The sequence below is a fragment of the Toxotes jaculatrix genome, chromosome 6, assembly GCF_017976425.1.
Source record: "Toxotes jaculatrix isolate fToxJac2 chromosome 6, fToxJac2.pri, whole genome shotgun sequence".
NCBI lineage: Eukaryota > Metazoa > Chordata > Actinopteri > Toxotidae > Toxotes > Toxotes jaculatrix.
The window spans coordinates 8,093,107-8,115,296 of record NC_054399.1 but is presented as its reverse complement, the minus strand read 5'-3'; the positions used below and the strand labels follow the sequence as shown (position 1 = coordinate 8,115,296).

Sequence of the window (22,190 nt, the reverse complement as noted above, 5' to 3'; positions counted from 1 at the left end):
AATCAATAACACTATTATGTCGCTCCGAAAAAACATTCAAAATCACTTGTAAATTAATACCTGGCATATTAATCCTGTTACAAGTGGTGTCTCAAGGTGATACAGCTCCATTAATCTACTTTATAACTATGCATCATATTTTATAAAATACAAATGTTTTGTGTGTAAGATTTTGATCTGCAAACTAACTTGTAATTAAAGAAGTTGAACAGATGCAACATTTCCCTGAATGGTAGCGAAGCAGAAGTATAAAGATGTGTAAAATTGTAATAATTAGCTAAAGTATAAGTACTCCAAATTGTACTTGAGTGTTGTGCAGACGGTCCTGGATAAACAGGCAGCCGTTCAATCATTGTTGCAAGTTTAATTCCAGGCTAACATTACATTTCAGGAGCAGTCACTTAAAATACATCCAGTATGAAAACATTCTCTAGGCATTCATTCATTCAGTGTGTGCATCAAATTTCTACAGATCTACCACATACAGTACTTCAAGACATTCTCTTTTCTCTTTGCTTTAAGGTGATGGGGCTAAATCCAGCTCCCACTTTAAAGGTTTTCTCCATATTGGAAATTGTATTTAACATTGTGACTTAAATGATATCAAGCTATGAAGTTGCTACTACAGTGCAAGTACAGCCCCCTGATCTGATGGCCCATCGTAGGTTTCATGCGTACCCAGATTGTCTGCTGCAGGGCAGAGTGAGATCAGAAAACCGCTAAAGAGTCAAAACCACTTCTCTCTACTCGCGAGTGGATGAGATGGATGCAGACCTTGGATGTGGTCTGGTTCGCCCTTTGAATGCTTTTTTTTTTTTTTGCCTTGAAACCGATGGCAGCACTGGTGAGAAGTGCCGGAGACAGAGTTGTGGTCAGGGTTGAAAAGATGAAATTGTGGGGTGTGTGCGCACTCTAAGTGATGTTCTCCAGGATGTAAAAGATAAGCTCCATCACGATGGGCTCGTCGCCCCTCTTGCACCCCCTGCTGTGTATGACAGGGATCAGCACGCTATCCAGGGCGTTGAGGTACCGAGCTGGGAGGGGCTGCCCATTGCTCCCAGCCACAAATCCCACCTGAAATTACAAAACAAACCCCTAATTAGTTTTAATATAGTCACACCCAGCAGGTTGCGTTATAAACTTTACAACTATGCATTATATGAGTCACAAGTTCTCCTCACTGCAGATGGACCAATGTGTGTCTTTACAATAAACAGACATTTGACTATTTTTCATTTCATTAAATTTAAATGGAGGAGACTTTTAGGAAAAGCTGGACACTGAAACTGAATCCCATGCTGATGAAACTTCTCAAAACGTTAGTGGAGTACCACCGAGTCTATAACATAGAAACCAAATATTTTACCACTCAATAAAAAACACATATAAACTATTGCTTGGAAAACAATTAAATGTCCAAGGAAAAAGAAGAGTTTTAGACCTATTCTGCTGTAAAATGGCAGAGAGCAGGAACCACAGAAACACTTAAGATAATAAAGGATTAAAGTTTTCAAGCTGGTCCAACAACTGCACACTAGATAGACAATATGTGTTTTTTGGGTTTTCTTTCCATTTTAACCAGTTTGTGTGGGAAAATAAACTCTATTTTGATTATTTGAAGTCCATAGTTCACAGAGGTCAACCATTAAATACATTTAAATGTGATTTATAGGTAACTTAACCTCACCAGATCACAGCCAGACTGCAGTTATTGCAGCCTCACTTGGCTTTAAACTCTGTTTTGTGGTAACTGCACATTTCATGTCAGTTTCAGAGAAATTATTAATTCTGAAAGTGTATGGTTATTATGTTTTGCCTTTTTAGGGCTGCGTAGACACATTTGATGCTTACAAAGCCGAGTTTAACCTGATATAAGGGGACATTTTTTCTGACCTCTTGAGAGTCGAAAGTGACGCGCAGGCCTAGTTTGGCCATCCCGTCCTCCTTCAGCAGTTTGAGGTGTGGACACAGTGCCAAGCAAAATGCCCGGGCAATCCGCTCTGTTAGCCGGTTGTGTTCAGCGGAGTCAGTCGCTGCTCCTTTGGGTCGATCCCCTCTCTGCAGGAAGAACACCTACACAACACATTCACACAAATGTCAAGGGAAGGAGACAGTTTCAGGTGGACTTAGGTTGATATTTTCAGCAGATCATCACATGTACTTCTGTCCAGCGGATGATCTTCCCGTTTTCTTTGTATTCTGACTTCTGGAACATCTTCGTACTGCTGATGGACTCCATGGATTTCCCATCAATGGGGCTTATAACTCTGCGGGACACAATTAAAGTAAACACAAGTAAATTAAGATACCGTAGGGTTAGGTTGGATGATATTAAAGCCTCTGGATTACCACCACTGAATTAAAGAGGACTTTAAACTCCTAAAAATCATAGACTTTTTTTTCTAACCATTACCTACTAATTCTAAGCCTTTTGAACATTTTCATTCATTCATCTATGTTTGAATGTGATTGTTGTATTGTTCTGTTTGAGGACAAAAGCTTAACTCTGTAGCTGCCACATGAACTTTAAACAAGCGGACACACTCACCCCTTATTCACAGTGCATTTTTCCTCCACCCACTGTACACAAACAAGCTCCTGGCTGTCTGATTGGTCAAGCCTTCCACAGGTGACGGTGTAGTCTTTCATCTCCCGTAGCGACCGGCGGAGCTCTGCCATGGTTTCCACAGTGATCTGCACCATCAACCCATCTGGGGAGAGGGGACAGCGATACAGGAGAAACACACACAAACGGACACCAATGGGGAAGCACACCCACACACACACTCACATACATCAACAAGTACACACGCCTAGACAAACAGTCTGTTAAAATGTACACAGACACACACACACAAAGATCAGCACATTCTGAATGAATAATATGCCCTACTACTAAAAGGTGCAAACAGTAAATTTCCTGCAAGCAGGAAGGTACAAGTCAAGGTCAACCTGACTCCCCTCTGTGTGGACATCCTACCTTCAACAATGCTGGACTTGGCCAGACATCCTGCAGACGCTTTCAGAGCACTGCTGAATATAAAGAAGCACGATCCAGTGACTGTAACAAAACAAAAACATCTTTAGAGACAAACCCTGAGGTTTCAGTCCACTTATAATCAGCCTTTAAAAATGATCATGTAGCATCACCTAGTGTTATATAAGGGAAAGTGCACCACTGACTGGATACAACTGGCCACTTGAACCCAAGCTGCCTTTTGCATCACTTACATTTCCCCTTGGGCAATTTCCAGTTGAACTGCTAACTGTATAAGTTCTATCTATGTATCTATGTGGTGTATATATCTATCTATCTATCTATGAATTCAGTGTAACATTAAAATCCACAATTCAGTTGTATGGTTAGACAATTACTCCAAATTGTTTCTAGTAAAAAAATACAAATTGAATTATTGAATTTATCTCTCTATGTGTGCTGATCTCTTACTTTTTAGTGTAGTATATCACATAAGCATCGGAGTTTCCCTAAACAGAAGATAAATTATTTTATCAGTGAGTCAGGACTCCCCCACTAAATTTCTGATTCTGATGAATGTCCTTCAGTTCCACTTGATTACAGGACACTGAGTCCAGACTCTGATACCATGAATCTGATACCAGTATCCTGTTATGCCCCACCTTTGCGTGGCTGATTGTGGATGCTGATGGCTTGAGTCTGGTACTGGCCACCATCTCCTTGGACACAGATGAGGTGGGAGTCTGCAGTCTCATTGAAGCATGCCCCTATGGCCAGCACATGCTCATTGGATTTATTCAAAGCCTTCATTAGCTGATGTGAGACAAGCGAGCAGAAAGGAAAGAGACATGACGAATGATGAAAAACACACGACCTTAGAATTAACTGTGAGGCATTTGAAGGCTCAGTCTAACCTCATTATACCCAGTGGTCGGTATCTTTATGCAGGTCCTCTGAGCCTCTAGATCCACAGTGAGCCCCGGCACCATTGGAAGGCTGTAACGGTAATTCCTAAAATCCTGGAACAGGATAGGAGGAACTTAATAAGATGCAAAGGTTGCAACACTAAACTTCCTGTTAATGATGGTTTTGTAACACCATCAAACAGAGGTTGTTACAAAATGTTGCACTCACCACCAGTAGTCTCATTATGGTGTGACCTATTTCCCCAAACAAGGGCTTCCTAAAGCGCACACTGTACAGAGGGCATGGGTAAACTGGAAGAACAAGAGAAAGACAGTGGGTAGTTTGAGAGGAAACGTGTAGCATTACAGATGCAAGATTTCATACTAACACCTGATTTACATCTGTACTCGGCCCCCAGTCGCAGCATGAGACGCAAGGGGAAGGCTTTAGCCCAGGCTACCTCTGCTCTGTGGACCAGCAGGCCAAAGAGGTAGGGCTGGTTTGGCAGAGGTAGACCTTGAAGGGACTGGAGAGTGGACTGGACATACAGAAAGCCTGCATGTTCCTCACTGCCTAAGAAACTACTGCCGAACAGGGAGAGCGACAGGTGTTTCACAACCTTCCCTATGGAAATAAAGAGGAAAAAGACAGATGTGCAATTATAGTGGGAAAAAAAACACTTAAAGAAAGATAAGAGTCAGTGCACTGAGGCTGTTTTTCAAATTGGCTGGATTAGAGATTAAAAGTGTATAACTGCATTTTAGTACAAGTGGCTCTGACCTGTGAGGGTGTCCCTGTACAGCTGGATGAAATGGCTGAAAATGTCTTTGGGGAAGCTTTTTTCTTCAGGCAGGCACTGCAATAGCACCACCACCTCCACCTGGCCCACAGCATGCATCCCCTTTGTCGTCACGCACCAGCACTTCCTGTTAACATCTGTTACACAACCAAGGCACAACCTCAGGGGTCAACAAGAACATTTTCTTTTAAAGAGAATATGAATTCCTAAATAGAGAAGTACAGCGGGGGAATGTGAACGTATAAGGTGTAGAATGTATAAAAGTAATTCTTTTCTCTTTGAATTTCTAGTTCCTGTATTTGACTTTAAAACCACACAATATGTGTTGAAACTGTTAACAGAATGCTAGCAATATAATGCTTTATGTACATTTTATCATTCGGTGCAAATAAATAAAAGGGCATACAGTTGACCAGCTTGACCATAGCAAGTAGGTTTGCATTGAGGACAAACACCAGGGGCTTGGGCCTGCCGCTCTCCAGTTCCTGAATGAGCAGGATCTCAGAAGGCTGTTCCTCCACAGTGTAGTCTGACGGAAAAAAAAAAACCATAGTATTACTGCTACTAGACTATAGTGTCTTTGGAAAGTGCTTTGAGCTTGCAAGAGCCAATTTAAAAAAAAAAGAAGAAGCTAGCTTCACAAAAAGATTAATGTTTGAAAATGAATTGCATACAGCGGTGTACGGATTAATAACCACTGCACCCAGCTCTAAATAAGATGCAAGGGCAGGCAGATTTTATTAATGCTATTATTTTTAAATGCCTCTGTTTAACCAGGCAAGATGGGTCTACATTATTATTTACAGTAACAGCACAAGGGAGTTGCACTAATAAAATACAGGCTCCATTTAACAGCACAAACACAAAGACTAGCTCAAGGACCTGGGTTATGCGCACAAGGTACAACAACTGGACAAAGCTGAATATAAATCAGAGGGGTAGTTATACAAACTAGTCTTGTGCGTAAAGAACCACATTAGTTTGTGGCACTATGTTTAGCACTATGTTTAGGCATTTTAAGTCGGCGGCTGCAAATGTAACACTTGTCTCTATCCTGCAACCTTTGAGGTGGCTGTAGGGATTTAATAAGCTGAAAGGAATCCTTAATATGTCTTAAAAGTAATTGTGGATGAAAGATACTGGCAGGAATCACTGATTAATCTTTCAAGCTTGAAAGTGTTCATTTAGGCTATTCAGCATTACTCTGTAATTGCTGCTGTCACTTTACAACATTTGTCCTTTCTTTTGTCATCATCAAACTGTCCTTCACCTCACTTTGTGCTATCTACTCTGCACATGGAGCTCCCATCTCTCTGAGCAAGGCATGGAAGCGTACTTTTCAAGGTCAGGAAAATACCGGTATGTGTGCTACCGTGAATAAGGAGGCAAAGTCATGTTGCCAAATCTTTTGATTCTCATGCTCAAATTACCTCCTTTGACTCCTGTGGAGGTCAGGATAGGAGGCAGGCCATCCAGGGGGATGAGGTTGACAGAGCTGCTCACTATGGCTGTGGTTCCCCAGCCATAAGGACCACAGGCCTCCTACAGGAAGAGGAAGACAGGAAGGAGTGGGCCCGTTTTGTTTTGTGTTGTGTTAACTGAAATTTATTGATTTTATATTTGTTTTACTCTTAATCACAGAACAACAGGCATCATGTCCTCTGCAATCTGTCTGTGGTGTCATGTTTTGGGTGATCCTACACTGATAGACGTCCCATGCGGCCGCGAGGATCTCCCGATCTGCGGCGAACCCACAGGATTTTTAACCGCCCCACCCAGCGCTCGTCTCGTCAGCGGCGAGAATGTTGCCCCTCTGACTGGTGTGGTCGGAGCAGACTCTGACTGCTTATTGGTGAGGATTTCATCAGCAAACCACACTCTCCTTTTTCCCCTTGGAGGTGTCCCTGAGGTGAAAATGTTACTTATTCAAATTTTCATTAAACTAAAAAAAAAAACTTTTAGCGTTAACAAAAAAATCTAATCTGTCCTCACTTTTGATGAGAGTTGAGTGACAGGAAACACAAACTCGTCCCTCCTTGCCGTCCAGATGTGTAAGTCTGAACTTCAGATTGGAGCAAAGTGCACAAAACACCTGACGATACACCCATGCACATGCACACACCACATAAGGACAGACACACACACATTTCACACAACAGCCTATCAAGTCATTTTTTACTTGGGGACATCCAATTACTTTTTATTGTAAATTCTGCACAAGACATAAACATAAAGTTATGCTCACCTTCCCACAAGCGCGGCAGTGGTGCCTCCTCTTGGTAAATGTAAACTTTACCCCACACTTCATGCAGACCTGTGCCTGAGCATCAGGGACCCACACTGGTGCTACCTCTCCAAGGACACTGCCCCGATCCTTGGACAGAATACCAGCAGGGTTTTGCTGGCACTCATTATCGGGATCCCCAGGGGAGGCCGCAGAGTCTGCCATGGCTCCCTCCCCACTGGCTGCCTGGGCCTTGCTGGTGTTTGTTTCATCTCTTCCGTTAGATGTGGCCGTCTCAAACTGACTCTGGATCTCCCTGGATTCTCTGCCATGTGCCTCCTCATGTGAAAGAGCAGAAGGTGTTGCAGTTGCCTCTGAGCTCTGCTCTTGCTGCTGCTCCAGCCCACTCTCCTCCAGCTCCTTCTCCTCAATCACAGAGTCCTCCTTTGATGGGAGAGCCTGGGGTTTCTTCTCCTCCCCCTCTGCCTCCTCCTCTGGCCACGCAGCTTCAGCAGGACTCAGCACCAGGGGGCTGGATGACTCCCCAAAACAATTCTCGCCCCATGAGGAGATGGCGGTCACAGTGCAGCTGCCCTCCTCCAGCTGGGAGGGTGAAACAATTTTGACGGGATGTTCAGTTGGTTTCTGCTCACATGAGGCAAAAGTGGTTCTGGCTGTTGCATCTGAAGCAGCTTTAGAGGGAGATTCCGGTCTGATCTGCCCGCAGTCCAATCCAGGTTTAGACATATCCCCATCTTTGAGCACCAGCAGGCAGGGCCTGTTCAGCCAGTGATGCTTGGTGTCCTGAAGAGACGGATTGTCTCCTTCATCTATTTCGAGGGGAACATGATGATATCATGAACACTCATTGTCTTTATCTCTCTTTCTGTCAAGCGCACACACACGTGCATGCTCATTAATAATGACTCATTAGGTGTTCACATGTGCTAAGTGGTCATTTAACAGCATGTGTTAATTCACATCATCACCTCTAACACACCTCAGGGCTCTCAATCATCACTAAAGGCAGCAATAGCATTTGGTCGTCCTTGAGAGCTGAGCCTGAGCTGATCACAGAACAGACGGTGAACAGTTTTAAGAAATGAGGTTTGGTGTGGACTAAGAATTGATGCAGAACCAGTATTGGTTGTAGAAATGATTGATGACACCAGGTAGCTGCTGGTTCCCCAGAGAACAAAAAGTTCAATATTGGTTCTGTGTTTAATTGGCTCTGTACATCATCTCATACTGAATGCCTGTATGGTACCTTGAGGATTTACAGTTGATTTTGTTATTTTTATGCCTTTGGAAACAGACCAAACACACATTTACAAATGTGTGTGGAAATAAAATGGTTGGGATCTAAGTTATACACTGAGTGTACACAACATGTAAAGGCAAACACAGTCATCGCTACTCCATTCTGTAATCACCCCATTCATAATCTCAACATCAGATCTTAGAGGAAGGCAAATTCCTCAACTGATTACAGCCAATTACTGTTTCAGCAGCCTCCCCTAATATGGTGATCACACAATAACTATTACTCTACCCCACCAGCACACAATGCAAAGGGAGTTAATGCATCAAGCTTTAGCTTGGTGTTTCATTGAGCTCAATGATGCCAGTGATTCATGAATAGTTATGACTCAGGAGCAGCTGAGATGACTAAAACAACCATTAAAGAACTCATTTGGTAAAGCAACAGCCTGCTCAGTTTATACATTAAAATGTTTTTGCTACACTGTGAGATAGGTGGTTTGGCACAAAACTGCAAAATGCAATATTTGATGGAAAGGATCTGGTCCCATGTGTAAAAAAAAAACCCTAAACGGGTGAAATAACTAATTTTCCAGATTGAACTGCATTGCAGCTCCTTCACAAAAACCATTAAAGAAAAAAAAAGGCGGACCGTGTCGTTTCAGCTGCGGGCCACAGAGTGAAGGTTTCCCGAAAAGGCGACGGGGCTGCACCGATCCGACTCACTGAGCGCTCGCTTGCCCGGGACAGTGACGCATTCAATACACGTGCAAATGTTTAATCCGCTCGCAGGCACAGAGGCCGGCGGCAATGCGACACTCACCCCGCATCCCGTTAACAACACCAGACCACGCAGGACACCTCACTGAGGTGATGTTTATTGAGGCATTGGAGGAGTCTGCGGACAGCGTGTGTTGTGTACGCAGCCTGCCTTCACACGGGTATGTGCGCAAAACACACACAAGTGCGCGCGTTTCAGGTGATGCGGACTATGCGCGCAGCCAAATGCTGTATCAGCGTTTTTCTGTGACAAACACAGACGCGCAGTATCATCATCCTGTAACACCTTAGTAATGAATGGGGAGTAGGCTAGAAACATCCCCACCCCATTGAAATCAATGCATTTCTTACCCTCTGTTATTGCTCCCAGAAGGCTTTCATTCTCGTCATCCCGCGCAGAGAAGAACTTCAGCATTTTATCCCGTTACATCCGAGTGCCGAGGAAAACGGATTCGAGCAGCAATGCCTCGCTGACAAGCGGAGGATGGGATGATTTCGCCTCTCTGCCCCCCTCTGTGTGATCCCCCTCCTCCCCTGTGTCTCTCTGCGGCTCTTTGAAGAAACTCAAGAGGTGTGCAGAAATGTCCCTCCCCAGTTCGCTGTCTACACAGCCCGCAGAACAGCGAACAAGCCAAGACAACAGAGCTATGCTGCCAGATATGAAAAGCCCTGCCTGCATGCACAACCTTGCACACTGTAGGAAATATGTAAGCTTTCAGAATGCCAGCGTCATTGTATTAGTAGATCATTTCCATGCAAAACTGAATAATATATATATATATATAAATACAAAATAGAATAAAACCATTAACGGTTGCAAAATCTTCTCAATGACCACAGCACCATCAAACCAAAAATGTTAAACCACTTTTATTTTATTTCATAAACAAAAAAGAGAAAAGTCTTAAGACTCGCTTTAATGGCCACTGTAATCCTGACCATGACTGGAAATGTGGTGAAGAGATTTAACCTTTTACCAGCAACCGAGCATTTGTTTTATAAGTGCACAAGCCAGAGCCAGTCTGACTCTGGGTCATTGTAAAGTGTAAAAGTCTCCGGTTCTGTGGGAATAGTGTCCAACGTGTCTGGATAACTGGACTAAAAAGATTTATTGTTTCACTGCAGTCCAGTCCATGAGCACACGAACCTCATGGGCTTCAGTTTGCCTCGTTCTTTGAGGCTTCATCGAAGTTCTCCACCAGTTCTGCAGAACAACACAATGTGAAATAGTAAATCAGAGGAAATCAGTTCGGAATGGATCTGTATTTTCTCTGCTATTCTCCAAAATGAAAATGAAATGCACAGTGTGTGTGTACACAAAAACTAGCAAACAAACTATCAGACTTTTATTTATCTGATGGTCCGTACCTGGAACATCATCATCCTCTTCCTCAATGTCCTCTGCCTTTGAAGCTTTGCTGTCGAGAGCTGAGATGAAATGTAAAAATAAAAAAAGACATATTATAGCTTTATCTTTGGATAATAAATGACTGTAACCGGGTATGTAATATGTTCTTTCAGGATAAGTCTGGTAATATTCTACATTTTTCTTATTGTCAACAAATTTCCAAGAAAAGACCAAAACCAAAAACAATCCATACAGTTGATGAGCATCATCTGTGTGTCCAAAGCTCAATACATCTTATTCCTCTGTGCCACAGAGCTCCATTAGTTTCCAAAATCTATCAAGAAGTCATAAGTGAGCCACATGCAGTGGCATTTTCCTTCATTGTAACTTACACTTGCACTATTCTATTTTGACTCAGTCACACCAAATGTGTATTAATCCACAGCTGAAAATAGTCTAAAAAATATTTTTTACATTATCCATTTAAAAAAATGAAACCATGTAATTGTGATTTGTTTTTTAAACATTTACTAAGGGGTTTCTCGAGGAATGAATGGACTTGTGGCTGAGACAGGCTGGGGACATTTGAGATATATGAAAGGGTTCAATATAAGTTTTGATTTATGGACTACCACTTTGCTGGGTTTGGTATTTTCATGAGATTTGTTGGCAATAAGAAATACACAGAATAACACCAGCCCTACCTTTATAGAAACTAATGATAATTTTGGAGTTATAGAAGCAAGGATCATTACTACACTTCCACTAAAACACAAAACTCCAATAGAGGAAAAAATTTCACCTTTCTATCACTCAGTGACTGGCAGCGGTGCTGTGACCTCCATGATGCCTTTTCTGACCTTACTGCACATAATACCATAATCCCAAGTGAAATAAAGGAATTTATTCATACAGGCTGAAATCTCAAACTAGGGCTTTAGAAACATACCCCACTGTCTATCCTTAGACCCTGAAGAAAAACTACATAGAAGTAGTTTAATGGGAAAAGAGAGAAAATGTAAGTAGAGTAACGGAGAAGGGAGTCCATTTTATTTGATGGACACTCTGGCCTGTCCACAAAGGCAAGGCAGATATGCAAATATACGCCATCCTAAGCCACAATAGAGGTGTTGTTAGATCTCATCTTTCCATGGAACAAAACTGTGGTGATGAGTCACAGGAAGTGACTAATCATAACTAAAAGGCAAAATATAAACTGTCAGCTTAACAGCAGTGAAAACTGGATTTTTCAACACGACGTGTCTTGCGTCTGCGTTGGGAAACACAATAATGTTGATGCAAAAATTATTTCCAAGTAATGGAAATTCATATTCTTCATCAGATAGCTCTCACTTTTTGCAGTTTTATATCAAGACTCAGTACAGAGCTATGACACAACTTCTCACCTTCCTCTTACATATGAACTGTGAAATGACAGACGTCTGACAGCTCTCAGCGCACCCACCTTGCCGAGGGAACTGTTCTGCCAGTTTGCGCAGGCTGCTGAGGCTGTCTGCTCCCAGTTGACTGAGGATGCCTGGAAGCATCTCTGTCAGCTGCTTGGTCTCAGCGTGGCCCGTGATGGCGAAGGTGTTTGCGGACAGAGAGGCCTGAACTTTTGGGTTGTTAAAGTGGATCACAGTCCCGTCGTCTTTGATCATGTTCACCTGAAAAAAGAAGACAGCTCAGTATGCATACACTCAAAATCACGTGTGTACCAAAAGGTGTGCTGAGATTCTGGTGCAGTAGACCCATACCAATTTACCTCCTCAATTCCAGCAATGTTGTTGACAGCCAACTTCTTCAGTGAACTCTGGAGCTTTTTGTCATCAGCTGTTGCAGTTCTGTGAACCACCTTCTTCTTTCTGCGTGCAGAGCCCTAAAACCATTTTTTTTTAAACATACTGTTCAAATTCTGTTTACATGTTCTGTTTTTGTTACATCCTAATGCAGCTTATTGTTTTTGTACATTATTGTTTTGTAAACACAATACAATAATGTTTTAAATAATGACTTTACATGGACCACATCTACAGTGGGTACAGAAAATATTCAGACCCCCTTAAATTTTTCACTCTTTGTTATATTGCAGCCATTTGCTAAAATCATTTAAATTCATTTTCCCCTCATTGAAGTACACACAGCGCCCCATATTAACAGACAAACACAAAATTGTTGAAATTTTTGCAGATTTATTAAAAAAGAAAAACTGAAATATCACACGGCCATATGTATTCAGACCCTTTACTGTGACCCTGATATATTTAACTCAGGTGCTGTCCATTTCTTCTAATCATCCTTGAGATGGTTCTACACCTTCATTGGAGTCCAGCTGTGTTTGATTCTACTGATTGGACTTGATTAGGAAGGCCACACACCTGTCTATAAAAGACCTTACAGCTCACAGTGCATGTCAGAGCAAATGAGGATCATGAGGTTAAAGGAACTGTGTGAAGAGCTCAGAGACAGAATTGTGGCGCGCACATGAAAGCCTGCATGGAGTTTGCTAAAAAAAAAAAAAAAAAACACCTGAAGGATTCCAGGATGGTGAGAAATAAGATTCTCTTGTCTGATGAGACCAAGATAGAACTTTTTGGCCTTAATTCTAAGCTGTATGTGTGGAGAAAACCAGGCACTGCTCATCACTTGTCCAATACAGTCCCAACAGTGAAGCATGGTGGTGGCAGCATCATGCTGTGGGGGTGTTTTTCAGTTGCAGGAACAGGACGACTGGTTGCAATTGAAGGAAAGATGAATGCGGCCAAGTACAGGGATATCCTGGATGAAAACTTTCTCCAGAGTGCTCAGGACCTCAGGCTGGGCTGAAGGTTCACCTTCCAACAAGACAATGACCCTAAGCACACCTGTTAACCATCCAACCTGACAGAACTGGAGAGGATCTGCAAGGAAGAATGGCAGAGGATCCCCAAATCCAGGTGTGAAAAACTTGTATCATTCCCAAAAAGACTCATGGCTGTATTAGCTCAAAAGGGTGCTTCTATGTCTGAATACTTATGGCTGTGTGATATTTCAGTTTTTCTTTTTTAATAAAGCTGCAAAAATTTCAAGTTTTTTGTTTCTCTTTCAATATGGGGTGCTGTGTGTACATTGAGGGGGGAAAAAAAAAATGAACTTAAATGATTTTAGCAAACAGCTGCAATATAACAGTGAAAAATTTAAGGGGGTCTGAATACTTTCCATACCCATTGTATATAAGTAAAATGTATATAAATTTTTATTTGAGCTATAATCCTTTGAATGTGAGTAATGCTCATTCTGAAAGACCAGGCATTTATCTGCATTCATGCTGCTGTAAATAAAAACGTGATCTCAAAAGTCTGAATTTTAGCTATAATTATTGCAAAGTCAGTGTTATCCAAATGTTAAGGTTAGTAAATGCTAAGAACACACTGTAAAAGTTGTCACGTTTTAAAATTAGTGTCAGTGCCTGGTGTAGCTTTCTTTACCTGACATACTGAGCAGGAGGATTAAAAAAAAACACAAACATACACAGAGAGAGAGAGAGACCTACAAAATGCCAAGATAGTCCCAGCTAAGGTAACATTACATCTTCCTAATACAAGCAATGGACCACTTCCTGGGTGTCAGCTTACCTTTCCTCCTATCCGGACCTGGGCTTGAAGTTTTGCCAGTTTTTCTTGATTCATGTTCTCACCTACAGTGAGACGTTTAAAACAAATGAAGGTTATGTGTAAGTAGCTAAATGGCAGATGTGCTGCTGTTTTCCCTGTCGACTCTGAGCTGCAACATTAGCTGTAGCAACAACATGAACTGGCCAGGATATGAAACAGAAATAAAAGTCCAGCCTCCAGAGATTCAGCTGCTTAAATACACCATATCAAGAACAAACCAACAGAAGAGACAGGGAAATAAAATATATCTGCAAAAATATCCGACACTTCGTCTGATCAACCTGCTCTGTCTGTTCAGCTGCTGTAGAGATGAAAACACAACACTGTGGCCTAACAGACTACACACACATACACACACTCTCACACACACACTCTCACACATGCGCTGTTGAAAGATGGAGTCTATGAGGAAGTGATTACGTCACACACCATATGTGTTCTTCTTCTTTGTCTCCAACCAAATTTGGGCACAGTGCTGCCGCCCACAGGACACTTTTTACACGACATGAATAAATGCTCATGTGCTTTCTCAAAATATGTTTTGGGTGGAAAATTAATCCCTCCTCACACACATTATGCTGCCTCCCACCCATTATAACAAAACAATTTTTCACAGCATTAAATTTGCTCAGTAAGTTTTTTTCTTCTTTTGCCACTTCACCTTTATTACACGGTTTAGCCGTGAGATTGAAAACTGATTTCACGAGAGGAAGATGACATACTACATAGTAGCACTTTTACAGAGCATCACATTTTACTTAAGTGTACATATCACCTAACAACAGACCACTGACTGCCTGACAATTATCATAATGGTGATGATGATCTTCTAATGAAAGAGCTCAGATAGATAGCTAGATAGATAGATAGATATAAATGTTGTAGTAAAATTACGGAGCTTTCCCATCCCACATCCGGGTTGAAATTCCCAAACAATAAATCAGCAGTTTACAGTGACAGTATAATTACAATGCTCATTAAAAGATGACTAGACTGTGATGATACAGTATTATCATCACAGTATGAATAAATAAGACATAAAATCTCTGTAGACTGGATCAAAACTGATCATAACAGCAGTGTAATGTAATAAACCTGTGTTCTGGTCAGCCTACATTAACTACATTAACCTGCTGAGCAGTGTTCACATTATAATCCAGACGTCACATGTAGCCTGTATTAGCTGACTGATTACATCACAATTCCACATCACTTTACTATTCACATGTGAGAGCAAAAACACAGGGTTATAGTGTGTTTTTGACCAGGGCCACTGCCAGTGATAAAATAAGACCAAGAGAATCAAACATATTTGGTTTAAAAAACAAAAGAAAAAAAAAATCCTTAGATGAACTTAAGAACACAGGCTGGAGCTACCGTGTGCAAATTTCAGCAGAATTAACCTAACTCTGATATTTTACGAGCACTGTGAGCATTTTATACAGATACTGTTTGGAGTCTCTGATGAATACACACAGCTGAATGTTAAGAACAAAAAGCGAATCCCACATTACACAATACACCACAATACTGCCAGTTCATGGTGAACAATTTGCAAAAGCAACACGAAAACAAACTCTTCATTATGTTGTGTGTACAATATTCCAAATGATCTTATTTCAACAAAGTTCTCTGCATCTTCACAGCTTCCTCCTGTTTTTCTGTTCGGACCACGCAGGGTTCAGGTGATTGATTTGATCGCAGTATCTACAGGAGGTAACCTGCCAAGGCAACGGCAGTCAGATGGACCAGCACCAGAGTTGCTGGTCTCCACGGAGCTGCGGAGCACGCTGCACTGCCAGCGGCGGAGGTCATGAGACCTCGAGTCCCAGCAGCAGTGGAACAACATGAAGATTTTCCTCAGAACAGCCCTCCTCAGCAGGATGTAGACCCAGGGGTCCAGGATCTGGTTCCATGTGGCCATACGTATCACCATCAGCAGAGCGCCTTTGGCTCTGGTGCGAAGGATGGTGACATGAATCTGGCGGAATGGTCATAAGATAATGAAAAGTGAAAGTAAGGAGCTGAAAGACTGCAGCTGCAGAAATAACTCTACCTACTAATTTACTGGCTCAGTAGAAATAATATTTGAAGATGCAATGTTGCGGTTTGTGCACAAATCATTTCATATAAACCTTAATAGACAGAAATAGACAATTAACAGTGGTGGTTCTGGACAAATTAGGCAACACTAAACTGAATTATTTAATATAACTAATGCAAATCTCTGAGTAAGTAAGTAATTCAAAGATTATTCACTGGAGTAATCTTTCATGGTCATTGTTACACAGAAGAGTCTTTAAAGCAGCAATTATGTTTTCTGGCTCGTCTTTTGGAGACTAATGGTGTCTATCATCAGCCATCTTTGAACCAACACAGTCATTATGCACGAATGTGAAATAACTCAATACAGAGGCATCTTTCACACGATGGCTCAGAAATAAAAACAGTTATTGACTAAAGTGAAAAAAACATCCTCAGACGTACAGCGCTGTCTTGTTTTAAAATACCACCTCAATCTCACTCAGTCACGCTCTGTTGGCAGACACACCAACGCTTTCATCTCAACGTTTTCACTGGACTTTTATTATGACCAATTATGTGCTAAGTCACACCCACAGCAAACTTTACTCACAGCAGCCACGCTGAGTCTCCAGACTTTCTAAAAAATTGGTTGGTGTTTCTCGAGCTCCTCTGTACTGTGGCCATCAAACAAAATATTATTTGGGAAAACAGTTTTTTGATAACCTAAAGTTAATGTGCTCAAAACCATAAAAAAAAAAAAAATCATGTAAGAAAAATGATCAGCGCTTTGCCATTTAACTGTGCTGGGGGGTGAGGAGTGTGGCATGCATTGAGCTGATGGGAGTGTACTCTGGGGAGCAGCAATAAGGGCTATGAAGTGACCACGTTGTAGAGAGCACATTTGTGTAGGAGGTGAGAGAGCCTGGCTTGTTCAATCAGAAGTGGGGCAGGGGTGTGTGTGGGTGTGGGTGTGGTCCAGGGGTCATACTGCAGTTTTTACAGGAATTAAGCAGAAAGGCTGCACAGCAAACTATTAAAGTGTTTGAGTCTTGCTGTGATAAATGAGGGGATGAGAGGCTCAGCAGCAGGGAATAAGTGGGGTGGACAGACTGCAAAATGAAAAGCAGCACTTTTCATCACCCATCACAAATAATGGGACCTATCAGGTTTCGGTCCTATTTCAAAACCCATCTCACTGTCTCTGACAGTCACTCAAAATCCATCACAGCTCCACCTCTGGCAACAAGCTAATGTGAATTAAAGATTTAAAAAAAAAAGTAATACTATGTGGGAATGTAAATGTAATATTAAGTGGGTGATTACTAACAAATTGAGATTACTTAATACAAGCATGGATTAAAAAGAAGTTCAAGTTCATTTTCATGGGCAAATACACAATTCTTAACCGACCCAACACCTCACAAGAGCTCCTGAGGTGCCAGCCAGTTTTTTTTTTTAAATGTCATATGGCAAAGTTAAAGGCACTGAAGATAAATTCTTACCAGTAACGGGCCCCAGCAAACGCAGGACACTAACATGATGGCCAGGAGCTGGCAGATCATCTCTATGTGGTAAGAAGTACCTCTGGAGTGATCTTTGCGGCACAGTCTGGCCTGCAGCAGAGTGCAGCTTGTCAGCGTGTTGCATACAATGGACAGCAGCAGGGCCAGAAGCCCAAGCATAGAGAAAAGCAGAGGCAGGAACACGTCCAGCCAGTCTTTGGGTTCTTCCAGGTGGAAGAAACAAAAGCTCCTGGAGCTCTGAACCTGATAGGGTCTCCAGAGTAGCACAGGCAGCACAGCCACCAGGGCAGCGAGCAACCAGATGAGACCCAGCAACCTTTTCATGTGGTGGTGAGTTAACACAGTGGCATGGAAGATGGGCCTGGTGATCCCAATGCAGCGCTCCACTGCCATGGCACTTCCCAGGAACAAAGGGCTCAGGCCAAAGAAAACCATGCACGCCCCAAAGATGCTGCACAGGATGTGGTGGGGGTCAAATGTCTCCCATTTCTTGTGAGAGCTGTAAACAAAAAGCACCAGGGAGCCATTGATGAGGTGACCCAGCAGGTCTGTGACCACCAGGCTGCTGGCAAACAGCAGGAAGGACGCCCTGGACTTGATCCGGATGCGGTTGTAGGATTTGACCAGGATAAAGATGGCGAGGCTGTTGGAGAAGATTCCCACGGTCATGGAGATGACGGACGTGGTGACGGACAGTTCCTTCTGGCTGCAGGTGCTGTTGTTGGGTCTGACCTCTGACCTGCAGCCCAACTCTGAGCTCTCATTGGTTGACATGGCAGAAATGAAATCTGAAGAAGAGGGTAAATGGATGAAGGGCTGCATTGTCCATTTGCATCAAAAACACTAATTTGGAATGAAAATGTCTGAGGCTTAAAAAATTGCTTTTTTAAAATAAAGTCTGGAGAGAGATTTAATTGAAACGTGATCACTTCCATCAAAACTCACTGACATGTAACAGACTCAGCTTTAAAGTGTTTACAACATTTCTCGGTACAGTGCACATTCACTTTTGAGTTCTCATTTTGAAACAGTGACGCATCTTTTCATCCACAAGAAATCATTTTTGGAGCATGATTATTGAAGATTACACGATGCCACTTTCGTCAATACTGATGAGTCGCGTTTACTATGACAATTTTCCCGGACTCTCGCGAGCCTGCTCCAAATCTAGTAACTTTTTCTTAATTATAGAGAATGGTGAATATCTGGCGGAGTTCCTTACCTCAGGTTTGGTCTTCACTCACACAGCTCGCCATTAAGTGAACAGCCCCTTTATCACCGCCTGTCTTATGTGACAGTCAATTAAACAAGGTGACGTCCTGTCAGCCCGGCGGTAAATGCCATTGAACGTCCTGAGAATACTCTCCTCAACACCTCAGCCTCGACAGCGGTCTGTGCCGTTCCAGTTGTTCCGTCTGCGCTCAGCTGGTGCTGAAGTTTCAGTGAGAGCGCAACTTGGAGGCTGCACACATTTGTCGCATTCTGAAAAAAAAAAAAAAAAAAAAATCTGCATACTTCTGTGTCTACACTGTGGCTGATAAGGATTTTTAAATAGGCATGGTATTATTCTTGTCACTGCGCGTAATACCATAAAGTATGTTTGGGCAACTAATAGAAACGTTATCCCCTGTTTCGTGCCCATATAATTGTATTATTGTACTGTGTAATATGCTGTATTGATTTACTTTTTATGCACTCAGAATCTCCCATCCCATCAGGGTTGTTTGATCATCCTGCTGCTTTACATCGAAGAAACAGGTTATCAGTAAGTTCTTACGGTGCCATGGATGCACAGGCTGTCTTATTACTTTGATAAGGTGCTTTTTCATTTGAAACTGTTTATTCATTTGGTTCTATCATTTAATGTTATATTTAATTTTGGACCAACCTTTTAAAATAGAAAAGTGGGACAGAATGATCATCTACATGTTCTGCATTCATTACACTACGCCAAACTTCAGTACTAAGCTGAATTTTGTTATCAAAATGTGTTGTCTCTTTGTAACATCAAGACAGTACTCTGATGGCATGGACCAGACAGGGTGTCGGGCTGTGGTTCAAAGCGAAATGCTTTTACTGAGGCAGTCTGGTGTATGAGTTACACCTTCTGTTTTTTTTGTTTGTTTTTTGTTTTTTGTCTGATGGCATAATGTGTTATAGTTGTTTTGCACAACCTTGCGGCTATGCAGCCACTGTGTTGAGCAAAAAGGATGAGAACAAACACACTTCATTTCAAAAACAGATGCTGGTTTTACTAGTCCATTTGTTGCTGAGAGTATTTATTTCTAAAATGAAGCCTGTCCTTTTATTTGATTTGTTTTCTCTCTCTCTCTCTCTCTCTCTCTCTTCTGCTTCACTGAAATCTGGTGTCTTGGGAGACACGAACTTAAACATTACCACTTAATTCAAATGCGGTAAAAGTCACGTAAAAGGAAGAGAAACGGCAACTACAACAGTCTGGGCGCAAATACAAGTCTAAAGGAAGCAAATAGAGCTCTCACTCAGTCTCATCCAACAGAGAGCAAATCACTGACAGGTAATTTGAGATGTATTGGAGAGGAGGACATGTAATTCTGGAGCAGGCACTCCCTTGAATGGAGCTATGAGTGAACCCTCCATACAAGCACATTAGGCACAATGATGACTGGGAGATTCCTGTCAATTATTAATCAATATAGAAGATCTGATGTGAGCTTCATTACTGAAGCTTCTCTGAAAGGAAAGGGTTGAGTGTTCGTGGGTCTACATTCTTCTACATATATTAACTAAACTGGGTTTTGTCACAAAGCCACAGCTCTGGCTTTCTGCCCTTCTTCTCACCTCCTTGTTGCATATTGCTCATCTCATCTCCAGTGGGGCTGTATTTTGTTTTTGGCTTGGCTGATCATGTTGCCTACTCCACATTTCTCCCTAAATTGTGTTTTGGCGAATTTTCATTCTACTTCAAACTCAATTTTATTCTGGAGATTCTCCCTTTTGTCATAACACACCCATCTGTTTGCAGTGGTTATTTACACACTCTTAAGCACTCGGTAATAAACCTGGCTTTGAGAACACCTCACAGTCCAGACAGGATATGACTGAGTGATGTTTGGTGTTAGCAGGAAGGAAAGTTCAAGCCTTTAGATGGTGATGATTTCTCTGATGAGGAAGCCAAGTTGTCTTCATAATCCACATTCTTGACGCCCCCTCGCTCACAACAAGGAGCAGATGTCAACAACTGGGGGAAAAAAGATTGCTGGATGAGAAAGGCAGCAGATGAATAATGAACTGCTTGCACACATGGATTTCAGAGAATCGGCTAATTTCCTTACAGTAAGTTCTCAAGAGAGTGCAGTCACTGAACCTCTGAGCTTCTCACTCCCGTAGACTCCGGGTCCAGTATATTGATTGATATTGACCTCAGGCCAGTGCCTGGAATAGCTCAACAAAAACAATTCCTTTGGCAGCAGTCCCGGGCAACTGAGTCCAACAACCTCTGAGTCACACCTCAGGCTAAAAGCAAATGTCAGTTCATCCAAGTGAATGCATCCCACATTTTTCATCATCCCTGTCAGTCAGTGATGGTTGTTAAGAAAGTGAACTGAACTAAATGTTGTTTTGCAGTATTTTGAAGGTGTATTCACCAGTCACAGTCACCGTTTTCATCTTAGATATATAGTTCCTTGCTGCTGTATATTAGTGTAATTTTACTACATTTCTGACCATAATTGTCCCCTGGGTACTCATATTAAGCTTCAATCAATCTGAGCAGCATTTCCTTTGCATAAAAGTTTAACTGAATTTAATTTTGTTCGGACCCTGGAATCTTTTTTTTTTTTCTTTTTTTAAAATCCCGGTTACTGCTGCACCCTGGAGGACTTTAGTGATTTATCATGCCTAAAGTTTGAAGAAATAGTGACTTATTTCCTTCCTCAAAAAGTAAATTTCCTCTGTAATTTCTTACTCAACACTAGTTGTGTCAAATGTCCTCTTCACTCTCTGTTGCCTTTTCTTTCAGCAATTTCGGCTGAATGGAAAGAAGAGCGAGGAGAGTGAGAATGAGGGTCAATCTGAAGTCAGACTGCGGGAAGTGGAAATTGGAAGAAAGATCAAATGTCCTGATAATGCATTTCATAGACTGTGTGTCTGTGATTGGAAATATTGGAAATATGTGAGATTTTGAGGGATTATGTTACTACTCTTTGCTCATAAGCTGACCAGCCAACCTCTACTGCTTCTGTTGTGTTTGTTACTACTACCTTTACTTTTCTTTTTGTTGTTTAGTCAAAATCCCATTACATGTCTTCCTTGAAAACAGTATTATATACCTCACCATCTACAAGTAGGCATAGATAACAAATGTGTTTAAGCTGTATATTTTTGAGCAGCTAGTCAAATAAAACTCATTATTTTGATTTTTTTTTTTGTTGCACTATTTCAAAGGGTCACTTCAGCTGTTCACAAGATTTGTGGCTTCTGGAATAAAACCTCCTTTGGTCCTTCTGTTTGCTTCACATACATAACATCTATACTGGTTCTACTGAAACCCCTCACAGGACCTAATGAGTCACAACCTTTACTGGTTACATATAGAAATACTTATCATAAATTCTAAACAGTTACTAAAAGGGACAAATCTGTAAGTCTCAAGTCTGTAATTGCGTCACTGCTGTGTCTGCTCTCTCTGTAAAAACAGGATGTCTTGTCCTCTCA

The 22,190-nt window shown here is 41.8% G+C and overlaps 3 protein-coding genes across 4 annotated transcripts; all 3 read right to left on the bottom strand.

Moving 5' to 3' along the window:
* Window positions 1-353: 353 nt before the first annotated feature.
* Window positions 354-9,361, bottom strand: zfyve9b (zinc finger, FYVE domain containing 9b). Its single transcript, XM_041040378.1, has 16 exons — window positions 9,298-9,361; window positions 6,928-7,736; window positions 6,675-6,774; window positions 6,384-6,586; window positions 6,113-6,224; window positions 5,089-5,211; window positions 4,664-4,819; window positions 4,283-4,507; window positions 4,112-4,194; window positions 3,892-3,996; window positions 3,640-3,790; window positions 2,981-3,061; window positions 2,549-2,711; window positions 2,162-2,267; window positions 1,894-2,073; window positions 354-1,074 (listed from the first exon to the last, which is right to left on the bottom strand). Exons 1-16 carry the CDS (start codon window positions 9,359-9,361, stop codon window positions 913-915), a joined length of 2,823 nt encoding a protein of 940 aa, XP_040896312.1. The 3' UTR covers window positions 354-912.
* Window positions 9,362-9,801: 440 nt separating this feature from the next.
* On the bottom strand, window positions 9,802-14,331 carry btf3l4 (basic transcription factor 3-like 4). Of its 2 annotated transcripts, none has more exons than XM_041041207.1 (6): window positions 14,229-14,331; window positions 13,909-13,970; window positions 12,060-12,173; window positions 11,760-11,961; window positions 10,315-10,374; window positions 9,802-10,150 (listed from the first exon to the last, which is right to left on the bottom strand). In XM_041041207.1, the coding sequence occupies exons 2-6, from the start codon at window positions 13,960-13,962 to the stop codon at window positions 10,104-10,106; spliced, it is 477 nt and encodes a 158-aa protein (XP_040897141.1). In that variant the 5' UTR covers window positions 13,963-13,970; window positions 14,229-14,331; the 3' UTR covers window positions 9,802-10,103. The 2 variants fall into 2 exon arrangements, with proteins under 2 accessions (XP_040897141.1, XP_040897139.1); XM_041041205.1 differs by having other exon boundaries at window positions 14,233-14,323.
* A 316-nt stretch (window positions 14,332-14,647) lies between these two features.
* Window positions 14,648-18,855, bottom strand: ptgfr (prostaglandin F receptor (FP)). The gene is made up of 3 exons (XM_041040643.1): window positions 18,718-18,855; window positions 17,475-18,283; window positions 14,648-15,928 (listed from the first exon to the last, which is right to left on the bottom strand). Exons 2-3 carry the CDS (start codon window positions 18,267-18,269, stop codon window positions 15,629-15,631), a joined length of 1,095 nt encoding a protein of 364 aa, XP_040896577.1. The 5' UTR covers window positions 18,270-18,283; window positions 18,718-18,855; the 3' UTR covers window positions 14,648-15,628.
* Between the last annotated feature and the right edge of the window lie 3,335 nt (window positions 18,856-22,190).